The sequence below is a fragment of the Echinops telfairi genome, unplaced genomic scaffold, assembly GCF_000313985.2.
Source record: "Echinops telfairi isolate 266 unplaced genomic scaffold, ASM31398v2 ScPeMD7_7463;HRSCAF=8501, whole genome shotgun sequence".
Taxonomy (NCBI): domain Eukaryota; kingdom Metazoa; phylum Chordata; class Mammalia; order Afrosoricida; family Tenrecidae; genus Echinops; species Echinops telfairi.
In genome coordinates this window covers 6829858-6851994 of record NW_022111363.1, presented here as the reverse complement: position 1 = coordinate 6851994, position 22137 = coordinate 6829858, and the positions used below count along the sequence as shown (strand labels likewise).

The window sequence follows — 22137 nt, the reverse complement described above, 5'->3', positions numbered from 1 at the left end:
TCTGACTCGTGGCAAACGCTATAGGACAAGGCAGGACTACGAATTCCCTACGGAGTGGAAAGCCTCCTCTTTCTTCCAGTTATTCGCCCAGAGCACACCAGGGGCCACAAGGACCTCAGGATTTCCTGATAAAAAGTTCATTAGGTAGAAGAAGGAATGATATTTTTAAAAGGTTACCTATCCACGATGAAGGTTTTCATGTCAAAAGACTTTGGTGGTTATCAGGGTGAGAGGAAGGCGGGGGGTGGGGGGGTAGGCTAGAGAGGCAACAGGCTAGAGCAGGAGCTGGCAACGTTTATGAGATGGAAGAGCCGATCCCGCCCCTCACAACTGACAACGTACTCGACAGCGTTACAAAAATGAAATCACCACTATCTGAATGGTTGTATTGCATTTTCATCTTCACTTCAGAGCGGTGTGCCCTTACAGAAAAGGGCTATACCTACCTCTGGCTCTTGAGCCAGTTTACTGGCCCGGGCTACAGGTCCATGCCCACTCACAGCCACCCTACAGGACGGGTCAGAGAGTCCTGCCCTTTCTCCTGTGGTTTTGAACTCACGACACCTTGTGGATCGCAGCCCAAGCCATAACCACTACGCCACCGGGGCTCCCGGGCCAGAGGCATTAACTTAGGTGAGAGGCAAGATAATATCCTACGAGAGAGAAGGAAATAAAAAAAGTTGGAGGGCGGAGAGGGTGGGGGTGGGGCCCAGCTCTTGGGAGGTTGGATACGTTGTTCAAGTTACTGAATACAGTAGGATGCTCTGAAATGTAAACCCCCCATCTAATTATTAACAACGAAGCTTTTAAAAAGTCACACATTTGTTTACATGTGTGTTACACGAGTATACTGTATAAAGCCCAGCATTTCACAGACATCACTACATAGATTTTTTGTTTGGTTGGTTGGTTAGAAGCTAAATATGTGACTTCATCCTTTTTTCTCAAGGTCTATGGCCATTAAAAGGCTTCTTAAAGGGGTTAATGAATCCCCAAATGTTAAGAACGACCAACTTCAAGGGTTCAGATTACCGATGATAGGTCTAATGTGTCTCCTCACAGGAGAGCCAAAATAAGCCGACATCCAAGCAGACAAGCTGCTGAGCAAATGATTCCAAGAGGCTCATGCGCACGCCAGCCTCGGTCCTTCCCTTGGGCTGTTTGTCTGCTGTTTGGGAGGAACGGAGCTGCAGGCCCCAATGACAGGATGCTGGAAGCATACGGCTCACGAGGCTGCTGGAATTCAAAGAAAGCAAAGAGGTAGGAAGTACTGAAGAGCATTCCAGCCAGGTCCGAAGCGGCCTTCTGTGGACTTCCGGCAGATTCTGCGAAGCTCTGATTAGCGCTCCGGGAATGGTGGGTCGAGAGCTGTCCAGTGACTTTCTTGAGAAATGGTGATTTCAAACCAGACCCTGACTCCCCACTCCGATCCACCTTACCAGTTGAAACCAGCTGCTGTCCTGTCCATTCTGACTCAGGGCAATCCCATGGTCACCATGGAACTGGCCCCACCGGATGTCTAACGACTAGTGTCTCGGAATTAGATTCCCAGGTCTTTCTTTCCAGGGGCCTCTGGGCAGACTCCAACCTCCAGCCTTCTGCTTAGTAGCTGAGCATGTGAACTGTCTGCCCACTCAGGCACGCCTCGGGATGAACACTGTGCTTCGTCGTACTCCCCAATTCTTAACCTTCGATGCCGGTGGGGGTGGGGTGGGGGTCGGGACCTTTCAATGTAATCCAAAGAAGGGGACATCAAGGCTGGAGTGCTGTGGACTTGAACTGGCTGAGAGGAGAGAGGAGAGTCCCCCACGAAGCAGTGGCATGCTGGAGCGGCGGACCATGATCGAGAGGTGAGCCCTCGTCTGGCAGGGACTCAGAGTTGGTTTCCCGCCGTGACTAGTGGTGCTTAGTAAGACGGGAGTCAAAGGGATTCACGCATGGGGCTTCCTTCCTGTTCCGGGATCTGCAGGCGGACAGGGGTCACCGTCCACTTTGACAAGGGGCAGGAGGTCTAGCACTGGAACTTTCTGCATTGGAGAGTGAGTGTAATTTTGTAGGGGGTGGGACTCTATGCCCTGGAAAGCTACTCCAAAGAATCCCGGGGTGGGAACTGGGAGGCTATCTGCTCAGGTCTCACATAAGGAACTAATGTATTATTAAAGCTAATGGGCCCCTACAAGGAAAGTTAATGGATATTAAGTTTGCTTAAATGAATTACATATTAACAAAGTCACAAGAAATCTACTATCTGCCAATTTAGATAATATCTGAGCATTTCTGTTTTCCCATTATAGGGACATTACACCACAATAGTTTTAGTGATATGAAAATTATAAGCATGATGCTCATAATGAAGCTACATAATGAAGTAGATGAAATGAATTAACAAGAAAAACCTGCATTATGTAATGTTAAATTGAGCCAAGCTCACATCGTAAGAAAAGGTTGGGATGTGATGGTCCTTAAAAATCCCCCCTCCCCAGGCCCCTGATTTTGCTCAGGGAATTTGAACACACAATCAGGATGGCAGTGGGTTGACTGGTGGTCCCCCTTGGACATGTCTCCGTGTGGATCCCTGGAACCTGTGCATGTGACCTTATTTGGAAAAGGGCCTGTGCAGATGTCTTTAGGAGTCTGGAGATGAGATCAGTGAGGCCGCAGTATCCTAAACCCAATGTTGGGGGTTCTTAGAGATCCCGAAAATGGAAGCACAGTGAGGAGGGGGAGGGGGAGGAAGTAGGTGGGGAGGAAAGAAGAGGAGGGAGGGGAGATAGGAAAGTGGGGAGGGAGAATGAGGGGACTGGAGGGAGGAGAGGAGGTGGGGGAAGACTTGTGGAAGAGGCAGGGGCTTGTGTTAAGCAGGGCTCGCTCACTCAGCAATGCCTGGAGCTCCCAGAAACCAAAGGAGGCAGGGAATGAAATCTATCCCCCCTTGCCCTCTCGAGGGAGCACAGGCTGCTGGCCCGTAGTGTTAGGGCCTTGGGAATTCTGAGAAGACAGAGTTCTGCTTCTGGGAGCGGCCAGGTTTGCGGTCATTGTATGACAGCCTTTGGAACCCAACACCAGGTTTCAGAGGCTAGCGCTTTCCTCCATCACACACTCGACCGTCTCCGTCCGATGTCTTCACAGCCCACCCTCAAATATCAGGGGCCAAGCTCCGGAAGCCTTTTGACCAGCAGGGAGAACCTGACCACGTAGCCCTAACTGTGGCCCAGGGACAGCTTTGTGCAGCAAAACAATGTCTTGTCTCCCGGGCAGGAGGAATTCAGGTTTACCTCACAGGACACAGTAGGGAAGACAGCCTGGCTTTTACTGATGGAGCCATCATGGCTGGGGCCCTGATCCCAAAGAGCCTGACTTTTCAACTCACTGCCCTCAGGGAAGTTCAAACCATGTAATTCACAACAATCTGCTGATGTCCAATAGCAGTAAAACCTTCTGTAAGAAAATCCAGGACGTGGATGAGGTTAAGAAGGAGTGGCGCTGCCCGACTCTGACGCTGGCAGAGACACGATGGCAGTCGAGGTTCACAAGTGGAGTCATAGGAGGAGTGACTGGAATCCTCTTAAACCTTTTACATGTGGGTTAACCCACATGTTTTCAAAAACCTTATCGGCACCCTGTAGTCTGACACTATTTCAGGACAGGACCCTTGTTTAATCCAAATTCGTTCATTACTTTTCTACCAGGGCCAGGAACCAACTCCATCTATGCTCTAGAAAAGGCTGTGCCTCCAACCAGTGACTTCCCACGGCTCCGAGGCAGTGGCTGCACTCTGCCCTCAGAAGGTACTCGGGTACTCACACTGTACTTCTAGGTACCGCTGGGTCTGCAAGTTTCCGGTGACTGCGGGGTGCTCCACCTGGCAGATCACGGGGACCCCGTCATCCTCCTTGTGCACCTTCAGCATCAGCTGGCTGGTCACGGTGTACATGTCTGACCACTCTTCGACTTCCGACTTGCCTGGCAGACAGAAAGCACACCAAGAAACCAGGGCTGAGTGAATGCCCATGCCGGCTCCCCGCCTCCTGGCCCTTCCCCACCATGCTGCTGTCCTCGCAGACAGCGGGGAAGAAGACGAAACACGTGGATCGATGACTGATAGAATACTCATCATTCCTTTAATTAGCTGATGGTTTTACTTCACAGGATAGCACTTGGATCAGCTCATCTCAATGCCACTGCGTCAACGGCAACTCAGCAATCCTACAGGATGGGGGAGAACTGCCCCTGTGAGTTTCCAAGACTAACTCTTCCTGGGAGTAGAAAGCCCCACCTTTCTCCCTCAGAGAGGCTGGTGGTTTTGAACTGCTGGCCCTGTGGTTAACAGCTCAACTTGTTAACCACTATACCACCAGGGCTCTTTAAATAATGCATAGCTATCTAAATATATTACACATGCCACTTATATCTAAAGACCTCCTACATACACGAAAATAGGTCAGGGGAGGAGGAGGAGGAAAAGAGCTTTGACGCCTCCCCCACAAATTCAAAGGTCATCCAGTCAATTCTGGCTCAGGGCGGCTCTATGGGGCAGGGTCGATGTGCCCCTCTGGATTTCTGAGACTGTAACTTTTTATGGCAGTAGAAAGCCTCTTCTTTCTCCCATGGAGCAGCTGGTGGTTTTGAACTGCTGACTTCGTGGTTAGTAGCCTAACACTTTGCTACCAGGGCTTTTGTTCAGCCACCTGAAATGGAAGCTTATATGGGCTGTCATGTACTTAAAACAAACCCAGGCCATCATCCAAGCCCAAGTAATTCAGTCATCAGTAAAGAGCTAAGGGAGCCATTTTCCCAGCCCCACCCCCATCGTCAACAAGGAACAGGGAAAGGAACTACAGGGAGTGATAGAATGGGAATCTGTAATGCATGCTGAAACCAGGCGATTGTTGGAAGAGCACAAAGATGGAGTGGCAGAGGGCGAGAGCAAAGTGAAACATCGGGCTCCGGGCCAGAAGGGAGACACTTCCAAGAACACCCAGCAAAGGAGGGCAGTGGCTTCTGGCTGGGATGAATCGGCCCTGGCAGCCCTTTCCCCAAACTCAGCACTCACTGGGACAGGACGCAGCGTTCGCTTTCTCTTACTGTTTGGTCCTTAATGAGACACGTTTAAAGGCTCAGTTCACTAAGACAGAAAAACAGGGAGGAAATGAGAAGCAAGAGCTTCCTTTCCAAAACCATACTAGGAAATGGGAGCCGGAACGGAAACCGCGCGAGCGGTGTGGTGTGAAATGGAAGCGGGCATACACAGAACAGACTCATGTCCTTCGGCTTACAGATCTCCTACTCCTTTTCTAAAGAGCTTTCTTCTCCTCACACTGAGCCCTGGCCCTGGCCTAGGTTTTACGGAAGATTTTACAATTTTCATTCCTTTCATCTTCCTAAGAACCCTCATCCAACCCACCCAACCACACCCGGTATCCAAGATGATTTCAGCTCACTGGCGACCCTAGGCAGGGTTTCCGAAGTCAAACACCAGTGTGGGAGGGAGCACACAGCCTCATGGCCTCATCCTGCTCCTGTGGAGGACCTGTGGCTTTGAACTGCTGACCTGACGGTGAGCAAACCAATGCTCACCTGAGGACAGTGCCACCAGGGCTCCTTAAGAATCCTATCAGGCTCTAATAATAGTATCCCCAATTAGAGGTAATTGGGGTACACAGGTCAAGTTATTAGACGACAGTGTAGGCAGGATTCAAACCCAGCAGTCTGACATTATATTAAATGAGTCTGTTTAATTTTGACTATTTCTGTCCAGTAACCAGAGCAGCCCTTGCCCATTGTGTGTTACATACAGGGCGGCCTGGCAAGGGGGGTGGGGGAAGGAAGAAAGCTGAATGTTAACTCACAGGAGGAACTTAAGGCAAGGAAGGGCCAAAGAGGGTACAGGTTGTATTCTCTGTCCAAGGTAGCAGCGAAGGCAGCACGTATGGGAGGGGCCAGCGGCCTCACTGGGGAGGGCCCACAACAGATCAAGATCAGAACTGTGCCAGAGAACAGGCTGGTGGACAGAGTTGGGCAAGTGAGTGATAGTCTTTAGGAGAATGCTGGTCCCTGCAAATCCACGATGAAGAGATCCGTCTTCATGCATGAGTACCACTGACCCACTAGGACAAAGCACGGCTCAACACGCCCCCTCAGGAAGACCTGGGATTTCCCAAGCGCAAGACTGTTAGGAAACGTTTGCACATGTACAACCTGTGACTCTGGGATTCCTGTTCGCCTTGGGCTAACACTTAGTACGGGACAAACGTAATCACAACTGCAACAATTGACGTGGGTAGAACCTGAGCAAAGAGGGCACCTCTTGCAGCATTTCTTGACTTGGCATGTTCCAGTGTACAGGCCAAGTTCTTTGCGGATATCCGAGTAAAACTCAAGTGCCAGGTTAGCACCACGACTTCCCAAACCAAAGGCTGGCGAGCTACATTAGGCTGCTAGAACACTGTGATGCTTTGGTTCTAGATGTAATGGAATTTTTGGTTATCAAGTCTATCTAAAGCAGCAGTTCTCAACCTGTGGGTCTCGACCCCTTTGGGGGTTGAACGGCCCTTTTACAGGAGGCACCTGATTCATAACAGTAGCGAAATTACAGTGATGAAGTAACAATGAAAATAATTGTATGGTTGGCGGGGGGGTCACCACAACATGAGGAACAGTATTAAAGGGTCACGGCATGAGGAAGGTTGAGAACCATTGCTTTAAAGGAATGCCTTCCTTTTAGGGGCATGTTGTGTGATCATCTTCAGTTTCCACAAGGGCATCCCACACCATGGAGTTGACTCCAACTCACCGTGCTGCTCCAGAGGGTTTCGGGGCATTGTAAGTACACACAGGGGGCAGACAGTCGCATCTTCCTCCCTCGGGTGGGCTTGAATGGCCAACCCTCTGCCTAGCAACTCAGTGCTTAACCCAACAGCACCCCAGGGTCCCCGTCACAAAGGCACAGTCATCCTGAAATCAATGGTTGACTAGGCGAACCGGCACACCTTTGAGCTCCTTGTTCCCCTTGAACCACCGGATGGTCGTGGCTGGTTTGCTGGCCATGGCAGTGCAGTTGACTTCGATCTCCTCGCCTTCCACTGCAGTGTCCTTCTGGATGTCAATCATCAGATTGCGGGGTGGGACTACGATACAAATCACACAAATGCGCTTTTAACACAGCATCCGTTTCTGGACACACGTTCTTTCATTCATTACACAGCACAGCTACCCAAAAGGGGACCAACGGTGGCGTGAAAAACAGAAGAAAGCACGCTGCCACGGGAGGGGGAAACAGAGGAATGCCAAAGACACGGTCAGATGAAGGGAATTCTGCAACATCACCTTGTTCAGAATCTCCTGAAACAACAGCATCCCACTCCCAAGCTCTGGTGTACCATCAAGCCATCAGAACATCGACCAGGTAGTGGATAGAGAAGGAAGTAAAGGACACACTGTCAAAATTATTTTCCTTACCTGGAAGCCTTGAAGGCAACATTTCTCTTTGAACTCAACCCTGCCCTGGGATGTCAATCGTGATATGAAAGATCCCAAAGTCAACCAGCGAATACAAAACACCTGGGATCCCGAAAAGGCTCACTCGCCATAAACAAGTACCGGAATACTGTGCCCTCACTAGCTCGTTTTACTTAATTGAAATTACTCATCGGTCCAGAATATGAACCCAACCTTCATGGAGAAGAAAACAGTAATAATATCAGGAAACGCCAATTCATTTTCAGAAATTTCTATATGCTGAAGTCCAGTGTTCCAAATTTTGGGGAAAAGGTGAAAAGGGGCTTCTAAAGTGTCTTCAATCACCATTATCCCTTAGAATTACAAGTTCAATCAAAATATTGCACAGTAAAAGTGGGTGAAGGGAGACGTCGGACAGTGTAAGATATGACAAGATAATAATAATTTATAAATTATGAAGGGTTCATGAGGGAGGGGTGCCAGGAGGGAGGGAAAAATTGAGGAGCTGATACCAAGGGCTCAAGTAGAAAGCAAATATTTTGAGAATGATGATGGCAACAAATGTACAAATGTGCTTGACACAATGGATGTATGGATGGATTGTGATTAGCGTTGAATGAGTCCCCACTAAAATGATTTAAAAAAATATTGCACAGATCTGTATTAACATGATCAAAGTAACAGATCCTGGGGTCAGAATGCCAACTCCCCTATCGAGAGTCGGCAACGAGGAGGAGGAGGAGGAGGGTGAACCTACGCCAGCTTTCACGAAGCGGAGCTGACAGTGACACATGATAGAAGGTACAACTTTACCTGAGATCTGAGCCTCCTGAAATAAAAATCACTAAGAATACTGAATTCAGTAGAGTGAATATGGGAACAGGTGCCCTGGCCACCACGAATAAGCCAAGACAGAAGTAAGACTTACGATTAAGTTTCTCAATTCAGAAGAGAAACAAGCAATTAAATATGTATACACATGACATCCTTATGATCAAGTTGAATAATAAATCTCTGATACTGCTTCAATAAATTAGGGACTTAAACCACGTATTTGGAATTTCCAACTGTTCTACTCCAATATGAAACATTCTGCTTGCAGGGAGACTTTTACACTGAAGTGGAGCAGTTGAAAATTCCTTTAGAGAAAGGGAGGCAAGGATAAATGGTTTGGTGCATATGCTTCTCAGCCAGAAGGATGGGTAGGATGTTACCGGTGGGTAGGATGTAACCGGTGGTAAGGATGTAGCCATCAGAGTAAAAGCAGGCCTTGCCTTTGTTACGGTGTGGAATGAAAACAACACATTTGCTCCATTGAATGTGTTCCTAATGTTGCAATGGTCCAAATGAGTAGTTAAATAGAGTAACGAACTACCCCAGCTTCCATCTTAAGAAAGAAATAAGCAACACGAGACATAATTTAAGAATCCAATTTGGAGCTACACCTCTGCCAGGATTGAAAGGGACACAGAAAGACGGTGACAACGTAAACAGGATGGCTTCAGCTACGAGTTCCTTGTAGTCGTTTCTCCCTGCTAGATGACAATCAAGCACAGTACCGATTTCCATCCAGGCACAGAGATAGCAGACAGGGAAAAACCCTGGGTCTCCAGCTAGTATAGGGCTAACAAACACTGCTGCATCCTGAGGGCAGTATAACAGGGATGCCGAGGGAAATGGTATTGTTAGATCAAGCGCCAGAGGTAACCTTTGCCCAAGCCCGAAGGAAGACGACCTTGGGGGAAATGGAGAAATGGAGTAAGAGGAGAGGAAATGGGAAGAGATTTAGGAATGTCCTCCACACACACAGAGGGATGAAAGCTAACCAGGAAGAACTATTTTGTAAGGTCCGGGCAAAAATAAAAATGGTTTGGTGTGGGCCACCAAGTTGGCTCCCACTCACAGTGACCCCTACACGCAGGGCAGACACTGTCCTGTAGGGATTCCTGCACCATAGAAAAATGCTCCCAAAGAACTGGTGAGTATCAATATCCCACCTTTCAGCCAGCAGCTGAGCACTTAACCACTGCACAGCCACGGCTTTTAAAGCCACAAATAGTGGTACAAATGATATTTTAAAAATCATTTTATTGGGGGCTCTTACAACTCTTAAAACAATCCATACATCCATTGTGTCAAACACATTTGTAGATATGTTGCCATCATCCTTTTCAAAACATTTTCTGTCTACGTGAGCCCTTGGTATCAGCTCCTCGGTAAAAATGATTTCCAAAGCCCGTCTGTAGGCAACTGGACATCCCCTTACAGAATAGTAACAAGGAAGAGACGAGCCAGTCAGGGTGCATATTGCACCATTGAAACATACAACTTTCCTCTAGTTCTATAATGCTTCTCCCACTATCATGACCCCAATTCTACCTTACAAATCTGACTAGACCAGAGCACGTACACGGGTACAGGTAAGAGTTGGAAACACGGGGAATCCAGGGCAGATAAACCCCTCAGGGCCAATATTGAGAGTAGCGATACCAGGAGAGTAGGGGGAAGGTGGGTGAAGAAAGGGGGAACTGATCACAATGATCTACATATAACCCCCTCCCTGGGGGAAGGACAACAGAAAAGTGGGTGAAGGGAGACACTGGTCAGTGTAAGACATGAAAAAATAATAATTTATAAATTATCAAGGGTTCATGTGGGAGGGAGGGAGGGTGGAGTTGGGAGGGGAAAAAAATGGAGCTGATACCAAGGGCTCAAGTAGAAAGAAAATGTTTTGAAAATGATGATGGCAACAAATGTACAAATGTGCTCGACACAATGGATGCATGTATGTATTGTGATAAAAGCTGTATGACGCCTCAATAAAATGATTTTTAAGAAAGAAAGAAAAGAGTAAAGAAAAAAACTATTATTTGGGAAAAAAATATCCAGCAATGTATCTAATGGGATAGAATACCAGGAAGAGGTGACTCTCACAAAGTGGGGACATACCTAAAGCTCCTGCACTCTACAAAGCGCTCTTTCCAGAAGGTCAGCACAGGGCCTGGCAGGTCACCCAGAACCCCAACCTGTGGTCATCCAGTTGATTCTGGCTCCGAGTGACCCAACCGTAGATCACAGCATGCCTGGACTGCTTCAGGAGAATGCACCGATGGTTAGGCTGGTACTATGGGGATCTACTTGATGGGAGCAGACCAGGAGTTACAAGTTTCCAGCACGCCTTCCTCTCGTGTGTCAATGGCATTTGCCCTCAAACCGAGTCTCTTGTCGGGTGCTTGTTTTTATCTGTGCTCCTGCGTATCTATCTTGTGCTCTGTTCCTCGCCCAAGCTACGTCTTCTCACCTGAGGACACTCGAGCTCTTCCCATCTTCTCTTTCCTTCCAGGGTTCTCCTAGGCCCCACAGGCCCTTCTTCATGCAGTGGGGTTTCTTCATAGAAGGGGCATTTATTGTTTCCTTTTGGTTAGAGAGGGAGGGAGACGAGGCTTTCTACTCCTCTAAAAGGGTTACAGTCTTGGAACCTCACAGGGGCAGTTCTACCCTGTCCTAGAGGGTCACTAAGACTCAGAATCACCTTAGTGGCAGTGCGTTGGGTTTTCATGTGCTTGTTCTGCTTACAGAGATGGCGTATTCTTTCCACATGATCCACAATGCTGGTTGGTTCAAAGTATGGGAATGTGAAAAAAAGACAGGAAAAACCCATGTCCCCTTCAAATTTGGTTTGGGGCCTGAGAGTTTGGCTGGCGGAAAATACAACTTTATCTGGATGACCTACAGTTGGGTCAAATTCCATGTCAAACCCCCTCTCCTACAACAGACAGACTCTAACATTCTGCAACCCTTCAAAGAACTGTCCAAGTCTAGGTTTATTTTTCTTAAGACTTGACATGATCTTCAACTCCGTGGTGAAAGTAAGCTTGTAGAAAACTTCAGAAGTTTTTAAAAGTATGCCTAGCGTAAAACATGAAAGGATTTATAATTTGTTGAGACGAGCATCCTAACAGATAGCTGTGTACCTGTTTTTTAAAGTCCATACATACATAATTTTCTCAGGTTATGCCTAATAATTCTGCTTTTTGGCTAAGATTAGATAAAATTTAAAATAGAAGAAATGGACAAGTATAATTGGAGTTGTTTTTCAAATATTAAATAATATCGCATAATGAGTCATAATGGAATATTGATATCAGTTACATAAGTACATGATTTTCAGAGTCCACCCCCCCCCCCTCCAAAGCTTTGGAAAATATGATGGAAGTGATTTAAGAGTCTGTCACTCTGAAAATGAAGGGGAGGGGACAGCTGGGTACCCACACAAAAATCATTATTTTAGTCTATTAAAGTCTACTCTGATTTCCCCTGACTTCATAACATCGCTCTGATACAAGAGAGGTTAGTAAAGTATAAAAATCTATTATTAAAAAAAAATGAAGTAAAACTGTTGCTAACCAGAGAATACACTTACACATGGTCCACTAAACAGACACATTTAGTAAAAAGAGCCTGCAGCCATTAATGAAAATAACCAAAGACCCAGCTAAGGAGGTGCATATAGATGAAAACCTGAATAAATCTCACACAGAGGAGGGTGCTAGAAAACAACAAAGAAATGTCAAGGTTCTTCTCCGCTAACCTCACATCTGTAAGAGTGCTAATTATAAACACTACGCCTACAACATTAAACAGAAAGAAAAAAAATCGGCAAGATGAGTCCCCTTAATTACAACAAAGGCGGAGACGGTAAGCTGATCAGCACGTGCAATCTCACTCTAAGACCCTTTAAAATAATTAGGTTCCCTGGCTCCTGGAATCTTAAGAGTGAACACTAATCTTAGGAGGACAGGCCTATAATAATGTTAGCTACTATTATCGGTAACAGTATTAATCCTAACACGGTGTGCTCTTGCGCCTCTACGACTGGTCGTATAAGGAGTCCTATATTATGCTCTGGGGAACATACACAGACTCGTCCAAGTGGAAGGCATGGATGAAGAGCTAAAAGCGCACCCTTGACGTGCATACAAAGTATGCTGGGGTGGGGGGGGGGTGCGCTCAGGTTCCACTGGGATAAGATAAGAGACATAACAGTAGTGACAGATCACAGATCACTACATCTTAGAATTATGCTCGGAGTTTTGCTGAATGCCTCAAACAACTAATAAACACACACACACTAAAACAAGCTTCTTCAACCTATCAAGAAGTTTGACAGCTGGGGAAGTACACATGCAGTCCTTTTCTGAGAGCCGTAGATAGCAACCAAGATGCGAATACATCACTCCACATGCATTACCGCACCTGAAATCACTAAGCCCTAAGAGAAAGGCTTGACTATGTGAGGAGCATTGGTGGAAATTGTCAGATTTTGGAGTATGAAAGACTCAAACACTGATGACAACAATTTCACCCTATCAAGGAATCCTAGAGCAAATTCAATGGGAAGAATATTAAATGAGTGCATAAGATCTGCAAAAAAGAATATCTCCCGGTATTACTTTCAAGTATATTTAAGTTAATGCTTCTACAAAATACAGGCAACGAACCTATTACTTTTGGAATAATCAGACCTCCAAAAGGATTATGGGCAGAACGGCACTCAGAGCCTTGGGCTAACAGGCCTCCCTCCCACCGGGGGCATATTCAGGGCCAAAGAGGCCCAGTCCAGTGAGTCTGGGAATAGGTACATCAGACCACAGAAAATGACAGCCCAGGGCCAGATAGGGTGCTGAACAGAAAAGATGTGTACTCGGGGAGGAGTCTGGGAAGGTGGCGGTGGTGGTGGGGTTGTGATAAAAAATCTAGCAACGACTGCATTCAGGATTTAATTGAAAAGAAACCCAACTAGAAGACCCAAAGGTTGTGAGCTGGAAGAGCCAGGCCTGTTTTGAATTTTGCTTCTTGGATTTCACTCGGCGCTCTATAGCTGGGCAGGGTGTCTTGCTTCTACTTTCTTTCTTCTCTCCCTTTCAAAATAAACACGTTTAAAGGTATGTTGTCCAAGACTCTGAAAATCCAAAGCACTACCTCCATCTGCCATTTGACCACTGCCATTCAGGTGATCATGGGTGGTTTGGCTTGTGGAACCCAATGGATGGGCAATGTGAAGTCTACGGAGAGAATGGTTTAGCACCAGAAGCCAGGAGTGCTCTCAAAGGCTTCTGCACCGAGGCTGGAGAGGCAGTGTGGAATGCTGGCCCATGGAGGTCGTACATCTACCAGACACAAGGGCAGCATTCTGGAGCAACCGCCAGTGCCTGCCATGTCTGTTCTAACGCGGACTATGATGGGGACCAGAGACAGACATGGGCGCCTGAGGACTGTATCTTGGCACACAAGCCTCAGGAGCAACAACGGGACAGACTTCAGACACATCTTCTGAGATCAGTATTCCTCGGAGCACGAGCAAATACGTAAGCTTTGGGGACATGTTTTAGTTTAATGAATAAGAACATGTGCTCCCTTTTAGGGTTGCTGTGTTTGACTAAAGCAATGAGCTGGTCACTCAATATGGACATCCATAAATACATAGATGCCCATCCCCATCATGTAAAAATGTCCTTCATATCCATCTTTCCTCTTTAATCTTCATATCATTACACTGGAAAGCTGCAGTCTGCTGCCTCAAACAGACTTTGATTCATCATCTTCCCGAAGGTGTAAATCAGAGCTCTTCCCTTACGCGATAGTAGATGTCCTTGAGAACTCAGTTTCAAAAATCCCCATCAGCGAGTCTTATACACTGGAGTCTGTGTGTCTCTAAAAGGTGGCTAATTCAGCCCACCTCCCACACATGGCTGTCTGCTGACTGTATCAAAACATCAGCATAGAAACCTGGCTCCTGGGATGTTGCTGAAAATCGCAATCTGGTGATCGCAAATGAAGACACTCAACTCACTGGAGGTAGACCCCGCCGCCTGTCAACAGAGTCCTTTGATTATCGTCAGCCTCCTTCTCTAGGAGCTCTTAACTCTTGTGTGCCCAGCGGTGGCGAACTGTGGCAGGGTACGTGTTCTCCAGGTAGGGTTTATATAGCACCAGCTAGCATCTAAGCAATCAACACAGCAGGGGATCAGCCAACGGAAGGGAGAGCAAGATTTAAACGGGGGTGCAGCTCAGAAGGAAAAATCATTGGGTGGATTTCCTAACTGAGCTCATGGCCACAGGATGCAGATGTGGTAGGTGGCCCATCACCCCACCCCACCCCCACCTCCCGCACAGGAGGAGGAAAATAATTCTGGTGGTTGGGAGCAATGACATTTCATGTAGTGAGTGACTCACTCATTCATTCGAGGGCTCGGAATATTCTTGATCTTTGCTTCTGAAGCTTCAAGTTTGAAAACCAAGAGCAGGTGGAATCTATAAAGACGGCTGATTGCCATTTGTTAAGAGCATTTGGCAAAATAGGCTACGTATTTTTACAGTTCAGCAAGATGGGCAGCAGTGCGCCCCCCCCCCCCATCCCAAGTTTATGCAGTAGAAACGCCACCCCCCATTAACCTCTTCCTTTCTACGGGAATCCAGGCACACGGGGGAAGCGGCCAGGCCCACTCGGTTTCCCAGCGCATTTCTTACCCAGCACTGTGATCGTGGTGTAACTTTCCTGTGGGGGGTCCGTGTAGAGCTGGCAGAAGTATCGTCCCTCATCAGAAATGGAGACATTTGTCAACGACACTTTGAGCTCACTGCTAGAAAAATTCAGCAACTGAAATCTGCTGTCCTTCAAAGCTGTGGAAACAAAGCACGGAGGCAGAGGCTGATGAGCGGGGACGGGCGGGCTGGGTTCTCTGGCACGGCCATGAGAAAAGCTGCACGTGCACCGAGGCAGGGCAGAGGCGGGGCGTTCGTGAGGCCGTTCTGCACCTGCTGGCTGCGTCTGTGTACTTCGCCAATGACCATGTGGGGCTTCTACTATGACGGCGTTGAAGACAAAATTACCAGGACCAGCTGCCGCAGAGGTAGCCCTGGCTCATGGTGGCCCCCGTGAGCCAGAGTGGAACTGTGCCCCACCGAGCACCTGACGGCTGCATTTCTGGAGGGCCGTCAAGCCTTAGCCCTGAGGCACCTTGGGGTAGACCTGGCCTTGGAGGGAGCAGCTCGGCACATTCACCTTTGGCACTGCCTAGGAACGAACTGCTGAGTGCTCCACAGATAACTGTCCAAAAGGAAATGCATACCCAGGGGTGCAGGTATGCACACATTCACACCCACGCCCAAACCACTACTGCTCTGCTACCCCCCGACCCCCCCTCCTGCACAAATGCAGCAATAGTCATTGACTTTCAACATTTCTTCATACATCGTTTCAGGTGTCCACCAGATAGGCTAAATGAAACCAGGCAGGAAGGGTCAACAGTAAACCCCTTGATGCAGGGCACCAGGCTCTTCTTAGTTCTGGGCACTGGGAGCTCAGGGACCAGCACCTATAGGTTTTTAAAGTGCCTATTACCCATTTGAGACCTTAAATGGAAAAGGCCTTCAAATTATGAAAGAAAAAAATTAGCAATGAAAAATGTCAAAAGCACAAAGAAAAGTCTCACAAAGGCTTCAGAGGAGGGCCACTTCGTTTTCACGTGCATGCGTGGAGGCTGAGGTGAAGCAGACAAACAGGGAGGACCCACGGCTGGTGCCACCAGGGCTCTTCACCCTGCTGTAGTTTTCTTTTCTAAAACGACCGTGAGGGTCAGGGATCGTGCCAACTAGACATTCTTGGGTAAGGATAGGGGTGGAACCTACTCTTATCAATCAGGTTGCAGCCTGATGACACCCCCTTGGCACGGGGCCTTTGGTATGAGAGCGAGACACTGGGCGGGTTCAATTTTTTTTTGGCCCGCTGCCTTCTGCTGGAGTGGAATCTTGCGTCTGGCTCCCGGATCTCCTTTTATGTTGCCTGCCGACCCCAGGAGCTTTAGTGGACTTGCCCATGGCGGAGTTGTTTGTTCGACTCCGGATTCGTTTACCTCAGGATCTGCCAGCCTGTGCCCTCCCTCCCCCCACCCAACACAGTAGAGACGTTCTGCTTCTTCATCCTGCTTTCTGTTCGTCAGCTGCTTCCCAAGTCAGGAAATGCCTCACTCGGACAGGACTGGACTTACCTATTTCGACAACTGTGTAAGCCATTTCTGGCTACAAATCTCTTCCTGTACACGACACATACAAGTGTCTCTGGAGAAGCCAACCTAACCCAGCCACAACCACCTTCACGGGAGGGCACGGATTAGGCATAAAGCAGGGCATCAGAATCAATGGAGAAGCAAAGGCTGTGGGCTCCTGACTGATTCTAAATACTCTCTCTCGAAGTCCTTATAGCACTTTGGGCGTAAACAAGCTTTGTATAGTGACAAAAACTTCAGATTAGAAAAAGCAGCTATCTTCTCTCCTGCATCCTCTACAGCATAAATTCCCAAACTCCTTTCCCGGAAAAAAATTACCCAGCACCCACCCACCCCCCATCCCTCACTCACAATTTAAAACTTCTATAGTAGAGCCCATAATACAGGATAAAGTACAGTTGCCCACTTTGCTTTGGCAGCTTGTCCTGCGCCCCGGCCCCTGTTCCAGGCCTCACCAGTGGGCGAGACTGCCCAATTTGGCAAACAATGCTCTGTATGGTTCTGTAGGTTTATCAACTCTTCCCACAGGTCCAGGCCCGGCATGCTCTGAGGTATTGGGAAGAAAGGTGACAAGAGGATGGGAAGGTACTGATATTCTCAAATTACAGTTTCCTAAAAGCCTTAATTCCGTCTCTTGCCAAGTCCTGATGCTCATTTGGAACCACTCCTGACATATAACTTAGCTGGATCCTTGGCCTGTCGTTGTTACATGTGGGCAGATTTTAGACACTTCCACCTACCAAAAGAGATGCCATCGGAGAGGAGATCTGGTATTTGCCTCTCTCAGCACGACTGCCTTGGAAACCTGATTGTTCAGACCAAACAGATTCCCGTTCCGAATGCTCTATGCACTTCCCCTTACGCCATTTGGGTCTGCTTGTGTCGGCGAAGGGTTGGGGACGCAATTGCAATTCGCCTCGAACGACTGCAGTCAATCCCTGTTGTAATGCAAGATGGCCTTACTTTGAAAGGGACTGTTCAAGGTTGCGTTCACATAGGAAGGCCATGACTGCATGCCTCGTCTTCCCTGTGAGGCAGTGACTAAAGTTTAAGCCTCTAACGTTAAAAAGGAGGCCCGAGCAAGCTCCTTCTGGAGACAACATGGGGGTGGGCGGGCGGGAGCTGGCCACCTCTTACCGCAGGGGTGTAAACTTACGCCTGAAGTCCCTGAAGTAAATGGTCTGCCTGTTGGGGTTCAGGAGCTGAATCACCGAGTCGTCACTCTTATTCACTTGGCAGCTGATGGTCGCAACTTCTCCCTCGATCACGGTCACGTCCTTTGTAAACAAATTCTGTCCATCGCCTTCAAAGAAAGGGGGAAAAAAGGGTCAGGGGAAAAATTATAAATGCATTCAGTTCTGGGTCGTGATAAGACTAATTAAAAATGAGAAACAAGATGCATGTGAGACGGACCCAGGGGTCGACCCTTAGTGTGGTTCTAATACCTCTTTCTCCACAGTCCACGTTGTGAGTCTGTTCATCCGAGGTGGCTCTAGGAATCAGGCAGAGCGCGGCTCGGCTTGGAAAGGGCATGTTTGCAAAAGCTCAATGCCCAGGTGCCAGCCTCTAGCAGTTACTCGTATCTGAGTAAGTGGTGCAGCTACGGTGTGCCGCTGCTGCGTCACTTCCAACCCCTGTAAGGCCGTGGGACACAGTGAAACTGCTTCCTCCCCAGGGGTGTCCTAGAGGCTGGTCAGTTCGAACTGCAGACCTCTTGGTCAGTAGCTGGGTGCTTACCCACCGGGGAGGCCTGGGAAAGGTCAAGCTTTTGTGAGGTGCTGACGTTCTCACAGATGGAGTCAACAGGCAACCTCGGCCCATCTGCCCTTGGACTTCGAGGGTTAGTCACCTCCCAGAAAACTCAAGGGCCCGCTTACTGGAGGTAGCTGAGAATCGTCCTCCATCCCCCGCCTCGGGGGGTGCTCACATGCCCAACGCAGGGACAGTCAGTGATGCCCTGTGAGGTCAGGCGCGCATAACTGACTATCACTGCTGGGGATTTTAATACAATCTTGTATTACTCGGGTCTCACAAACCTCACCTTGGGAGTCTCCCAAAGACCCAGGCAACCCTGGGCCAGAGACACCACCGCCCTCAACCAGTTAGAGGAGCTCTTTCAGACACTTCAGGAGGTGAGGGCTTTCAGAGCCAAAGGCACAGGGCTCACCCTCAGAGGGGCTCCAGCTTGTTGCCTCTAAGATTAGAGACAGCAGCTGGGGCCCTCCTCCGGGTCCCAAATGACCCACAGTACAGGCAGGAGGAGAGGAGCGCTCAGTTCAGATGCAAGAGGTGAGGCCCCCTGCCGATGCATGCGGCATCGTCGGGAGCCTAAAGAACATGTCGTTGTCCTACTCTCTGGGCAGCTCGCGTTCAGGGTGAAGACTGACATCCCAGTCCCGTTTAAAGAACAGAACTGGTGGGAGAGGCAGTCGGCAGAATGGCCAGCCAGGAAGAACGAAAGAGAACGCTCCTTCTGGTTATGTCATCTCAGGTCAACGACTCTCCCAGAGCTGGAGTCCCACCTGGAGAACGGGGACACAGCAAGTGAAGGGATTTCGTGGAGCACTGGCCATTACAAACACTAAGCACAGCACAGCCGAATGAAGGGGAGCTGCTGTCAGAACCGCTTCACTACATGTCAAATCCAACCCGTTATTAGGCAGCTCCTGTGTGTCTCAGAGTTCCCCGAGGGGCACAAACAACATTTGCGCGTGGCCGCCGCCGTGGGAACCCAGTCAGGGCTCTAGCAGAGGGAAGGCAGGCTTGGTGCCCTGCTTCTGGTAAGACAGTGTCTGAGAAAACCATGGGGAGCAGTTCCACACGGTACCCCTGGGGAGGGCGCGAGTCTGCTCCCAACAAGAATGCAAACACAGATTAGGTACCAGAACCTTGCGGTGCGGGGAAACAAGAACAAAAGTTTCCTGCCCTTAAAAGAAAAAAGTCACCCCCACTGCCATCCAGTGGATTTCAGCTCCTAGAGACCACAGAGGGGAGGGTCGAACTCCTGGGGCTGTCCATTTTTATGGCAGCCGGCTTGCCTCGGCTTCCTCTGGAAGCATGGCTGGTGGTTCCGAACCACAGATCTTTGCGTTAGCCATCCAAGCTTAGCTCACGGGGCCACCAGGGGTCATCCCTGTGCCAGCTCTCAAGAGACTCCCAAGTAGTTGTTATTCTGCAGTTCACAGCGGCTCCTTCACTCCCCTTAAGGAAATTTTGCTACACTAAGACGCAAAGGTCAAAGATAAATCCTACTCGAAGAAGTAAAAAAAAAAAAAAAAGAAAAAAAGGAGCAAGAGGCAGTATAAACAGAGATGCAATTAGGCTAGATGAAGGATTTCCACCTGCTATCGTATTTCTGCTGAAGGATCCGTTTTTGGCAGGGCACAGTGAGGAAGTGAGAGAAAGGGCGTCGAAGATGGCTGTAAGCCAAAGCCACCTAGAAATAGACCAGCCCCTGGCAGCGGATTAGATGCGTGGCAACCAGAGGGATAAGGAGGAAATTACTAGAGCCAGAGATCAACAAAAATTCCTGGTACTTGAGGAGCAAACCAAAATGAAGCCCAACCGTAAGATCTCTGATCCGGGGCATTAACCTGGGAGTGAGCACACAGGCCCATGGGGCTTGCGGTGAATGAAAGGGTCCGTTTTCCCCAGCTTGATCCGGCAGTGGAAGCTCAGAGCCGCTGGTCAGTGTCACAGAGGGGCCGTAAGGGCAAAGAGATCAGAAACAATAACAAAAACAGGGGCATACAGATTTTGCCCTTCGTGGACAAACACAGAAGTCAGAAGCCAGGTGGGATGGTGGTGGTGGTGGTGGTGGTGGTGGTGGTGGTGTGTGTGTGTGTGTGTGTGTGTGTGTGTGTACTAGTTTATTCCCAGATTTGAGAATCGAAATGCCTGCCAATCAAGCATGGTGGGGTATTCCCCTGGCAAAACTATGTACAAAAAAATAATAATAAAAGCCTAAACCCAGACAATATCCATCTTTTCTTAGGGTCACCCAATCTAATCAGAAAATTAAGGAAAAAAGAAGCTGCATGGTTCAAACTCTATCGCTCTCTGAAGTCATCAGACTTGCCTCCAGGAGACTAGACTACCCAGAGGCCCAGCGCTATGGGGCTGTGGAAGGGATATCTTCGGTCTAATGCAGGGCTAGGGAATGGCCGGCCCTCGGGCCACAGGGAGCCGTGAAATCATCAATACTAGCTAACATCGCATGTCTCTCCTGAGACAAGCCCTTCCACTGTTGTTCCATGGTGTCGTGGGTTCATGGAGACCAGAAGTACAACAGACTCAAACAAGGCCAGTCCTTCACCGTCCTCACAGCTACTCTAAGTGCCCGTTGTTGCAGCCACCATGTGGATTCACCGTATCCAGGGCTCTTTCTCCCAGAGATTCTGATCAGCTGGGTTGCACCAGAGCCCCAGGTGATTCCAATGGTCACCCAAGTTTGGACACCTGTAGTCTAAAGGACGTTTATTAGAAACACATGTAAGAACCTTCCATTTATAAAGAGTACAAGAGGGCGGCTACTCCCAGTGGCAGGTATCAGTTGCCATTCAACACAAACCAAGGGCTTACAGCTCCTGGCTACTCTCACAACTACTGAAGGGTTTGAAACCACCTTGCAAAACAATCATGGTCTCGTTCATAGTTATGCAGGTAGTAACAAAGCACTTTCAATTTAGCTCTTTACTCAGAATGTTAGGCATACTCAGAGTAGTACGTGATATTCATATTAAGACTAACACATTTATAAAGGGGAGGCTTTGACGTTGACCATGATTTGTTGTTTAGGCAGCGAACACGTTAAAACGGCAAATAAAAACTATAGTGAGATACCAGCTCCTCCCTGTAGAAATGCCAATGATGAAACAAAACGAAAAATAAAATAAAACATAACAAATGCTGGTGAGGCTGTGGGGAGATTCAAACTTGCACACATTTCTGGTGGGCCTGTAAAAGGTACAACCGCTATGGGAAACAGTATGGCGCTTCATGAATTTTTAAAATTAAAACAAACAAACCTAGAAATAGAAATGCTTATGATCCGCCAAGTCCATGGCTTGGTAAATATCAGAAACATCTAAGAACAGTGACACGAATAAACGTGCGCAACAAGGCTCGCTGCAGGATCAGTCACAGCAGCAGAAAGATGGCGGAAACAAGCTATCTGGTCTTGAAAAGTTCTATCACGCAATCTCCTCAGACGTTTCTATCCCCAGGACCACGTTTCCCAGCTACCGCCCCCTTTTCATTTCCAACGTTTGCTTCCCAATCATCAACACTGATCGATGCATCTTGATTGCATGCGCGTTCAACTTCAGATTGCATAAGTTGACGAACATGCTCATTTTTGGCATTAGTGAATGGTGAGCAACAGGCATCTTAACAGGTTTTAAGGTGGCAAAGGGATATTAGCCTATCACTAAGAGGGCTGTGATTCAGGGCAGATCTTGACTGTTCTTTTTTAGGCAATGCATGCAACAAACAGCCTCCCATCATGGTACACTGCATGGTCGTCTGGCTCAAAATGGCCAATATCAGTGCAGTTCATTTCTCTAATGCCTAGGATACTGATCTTTATGCATTCCATTTCATTTCTGACAAC

The 22137-nt window shown here is 48.3% G+C and overlaps 1 protein-coding gene across 1 annotated transcript in view; it reads right to left on the bottom strand.

Annotated features, from left to right (window-relative positions):
• CADM1 (cell adhesion molecule 1) overlaps positions 1 to 22137 on the bottom strand; it is a 405565-nt gene that overhangs the window by 51638 nt on the left and 331790 nt on the right. The window contains exons 2-5 of the mRNA XM_004712801.2: positions 17683 to 17829; positions 14989 to 15141; positions 6990 to 7127; positions 3805 to 3963 (exon numbers count right to left, since the gene is read on the bottom strand). Coding sequence (XP_004712858.1) covers positions 3805 to 3963; positions 6990 to 7127; positions 14989 to 15141; positions 17683 to 17829 — 597 coding nt within the window. The remainder of the gene's footprint in view (positions 1 to 3804; positions 3964 to 6989; positions 7128 to 14988; positions 15142 to 17682; positions 17830 to 22137) is intronic.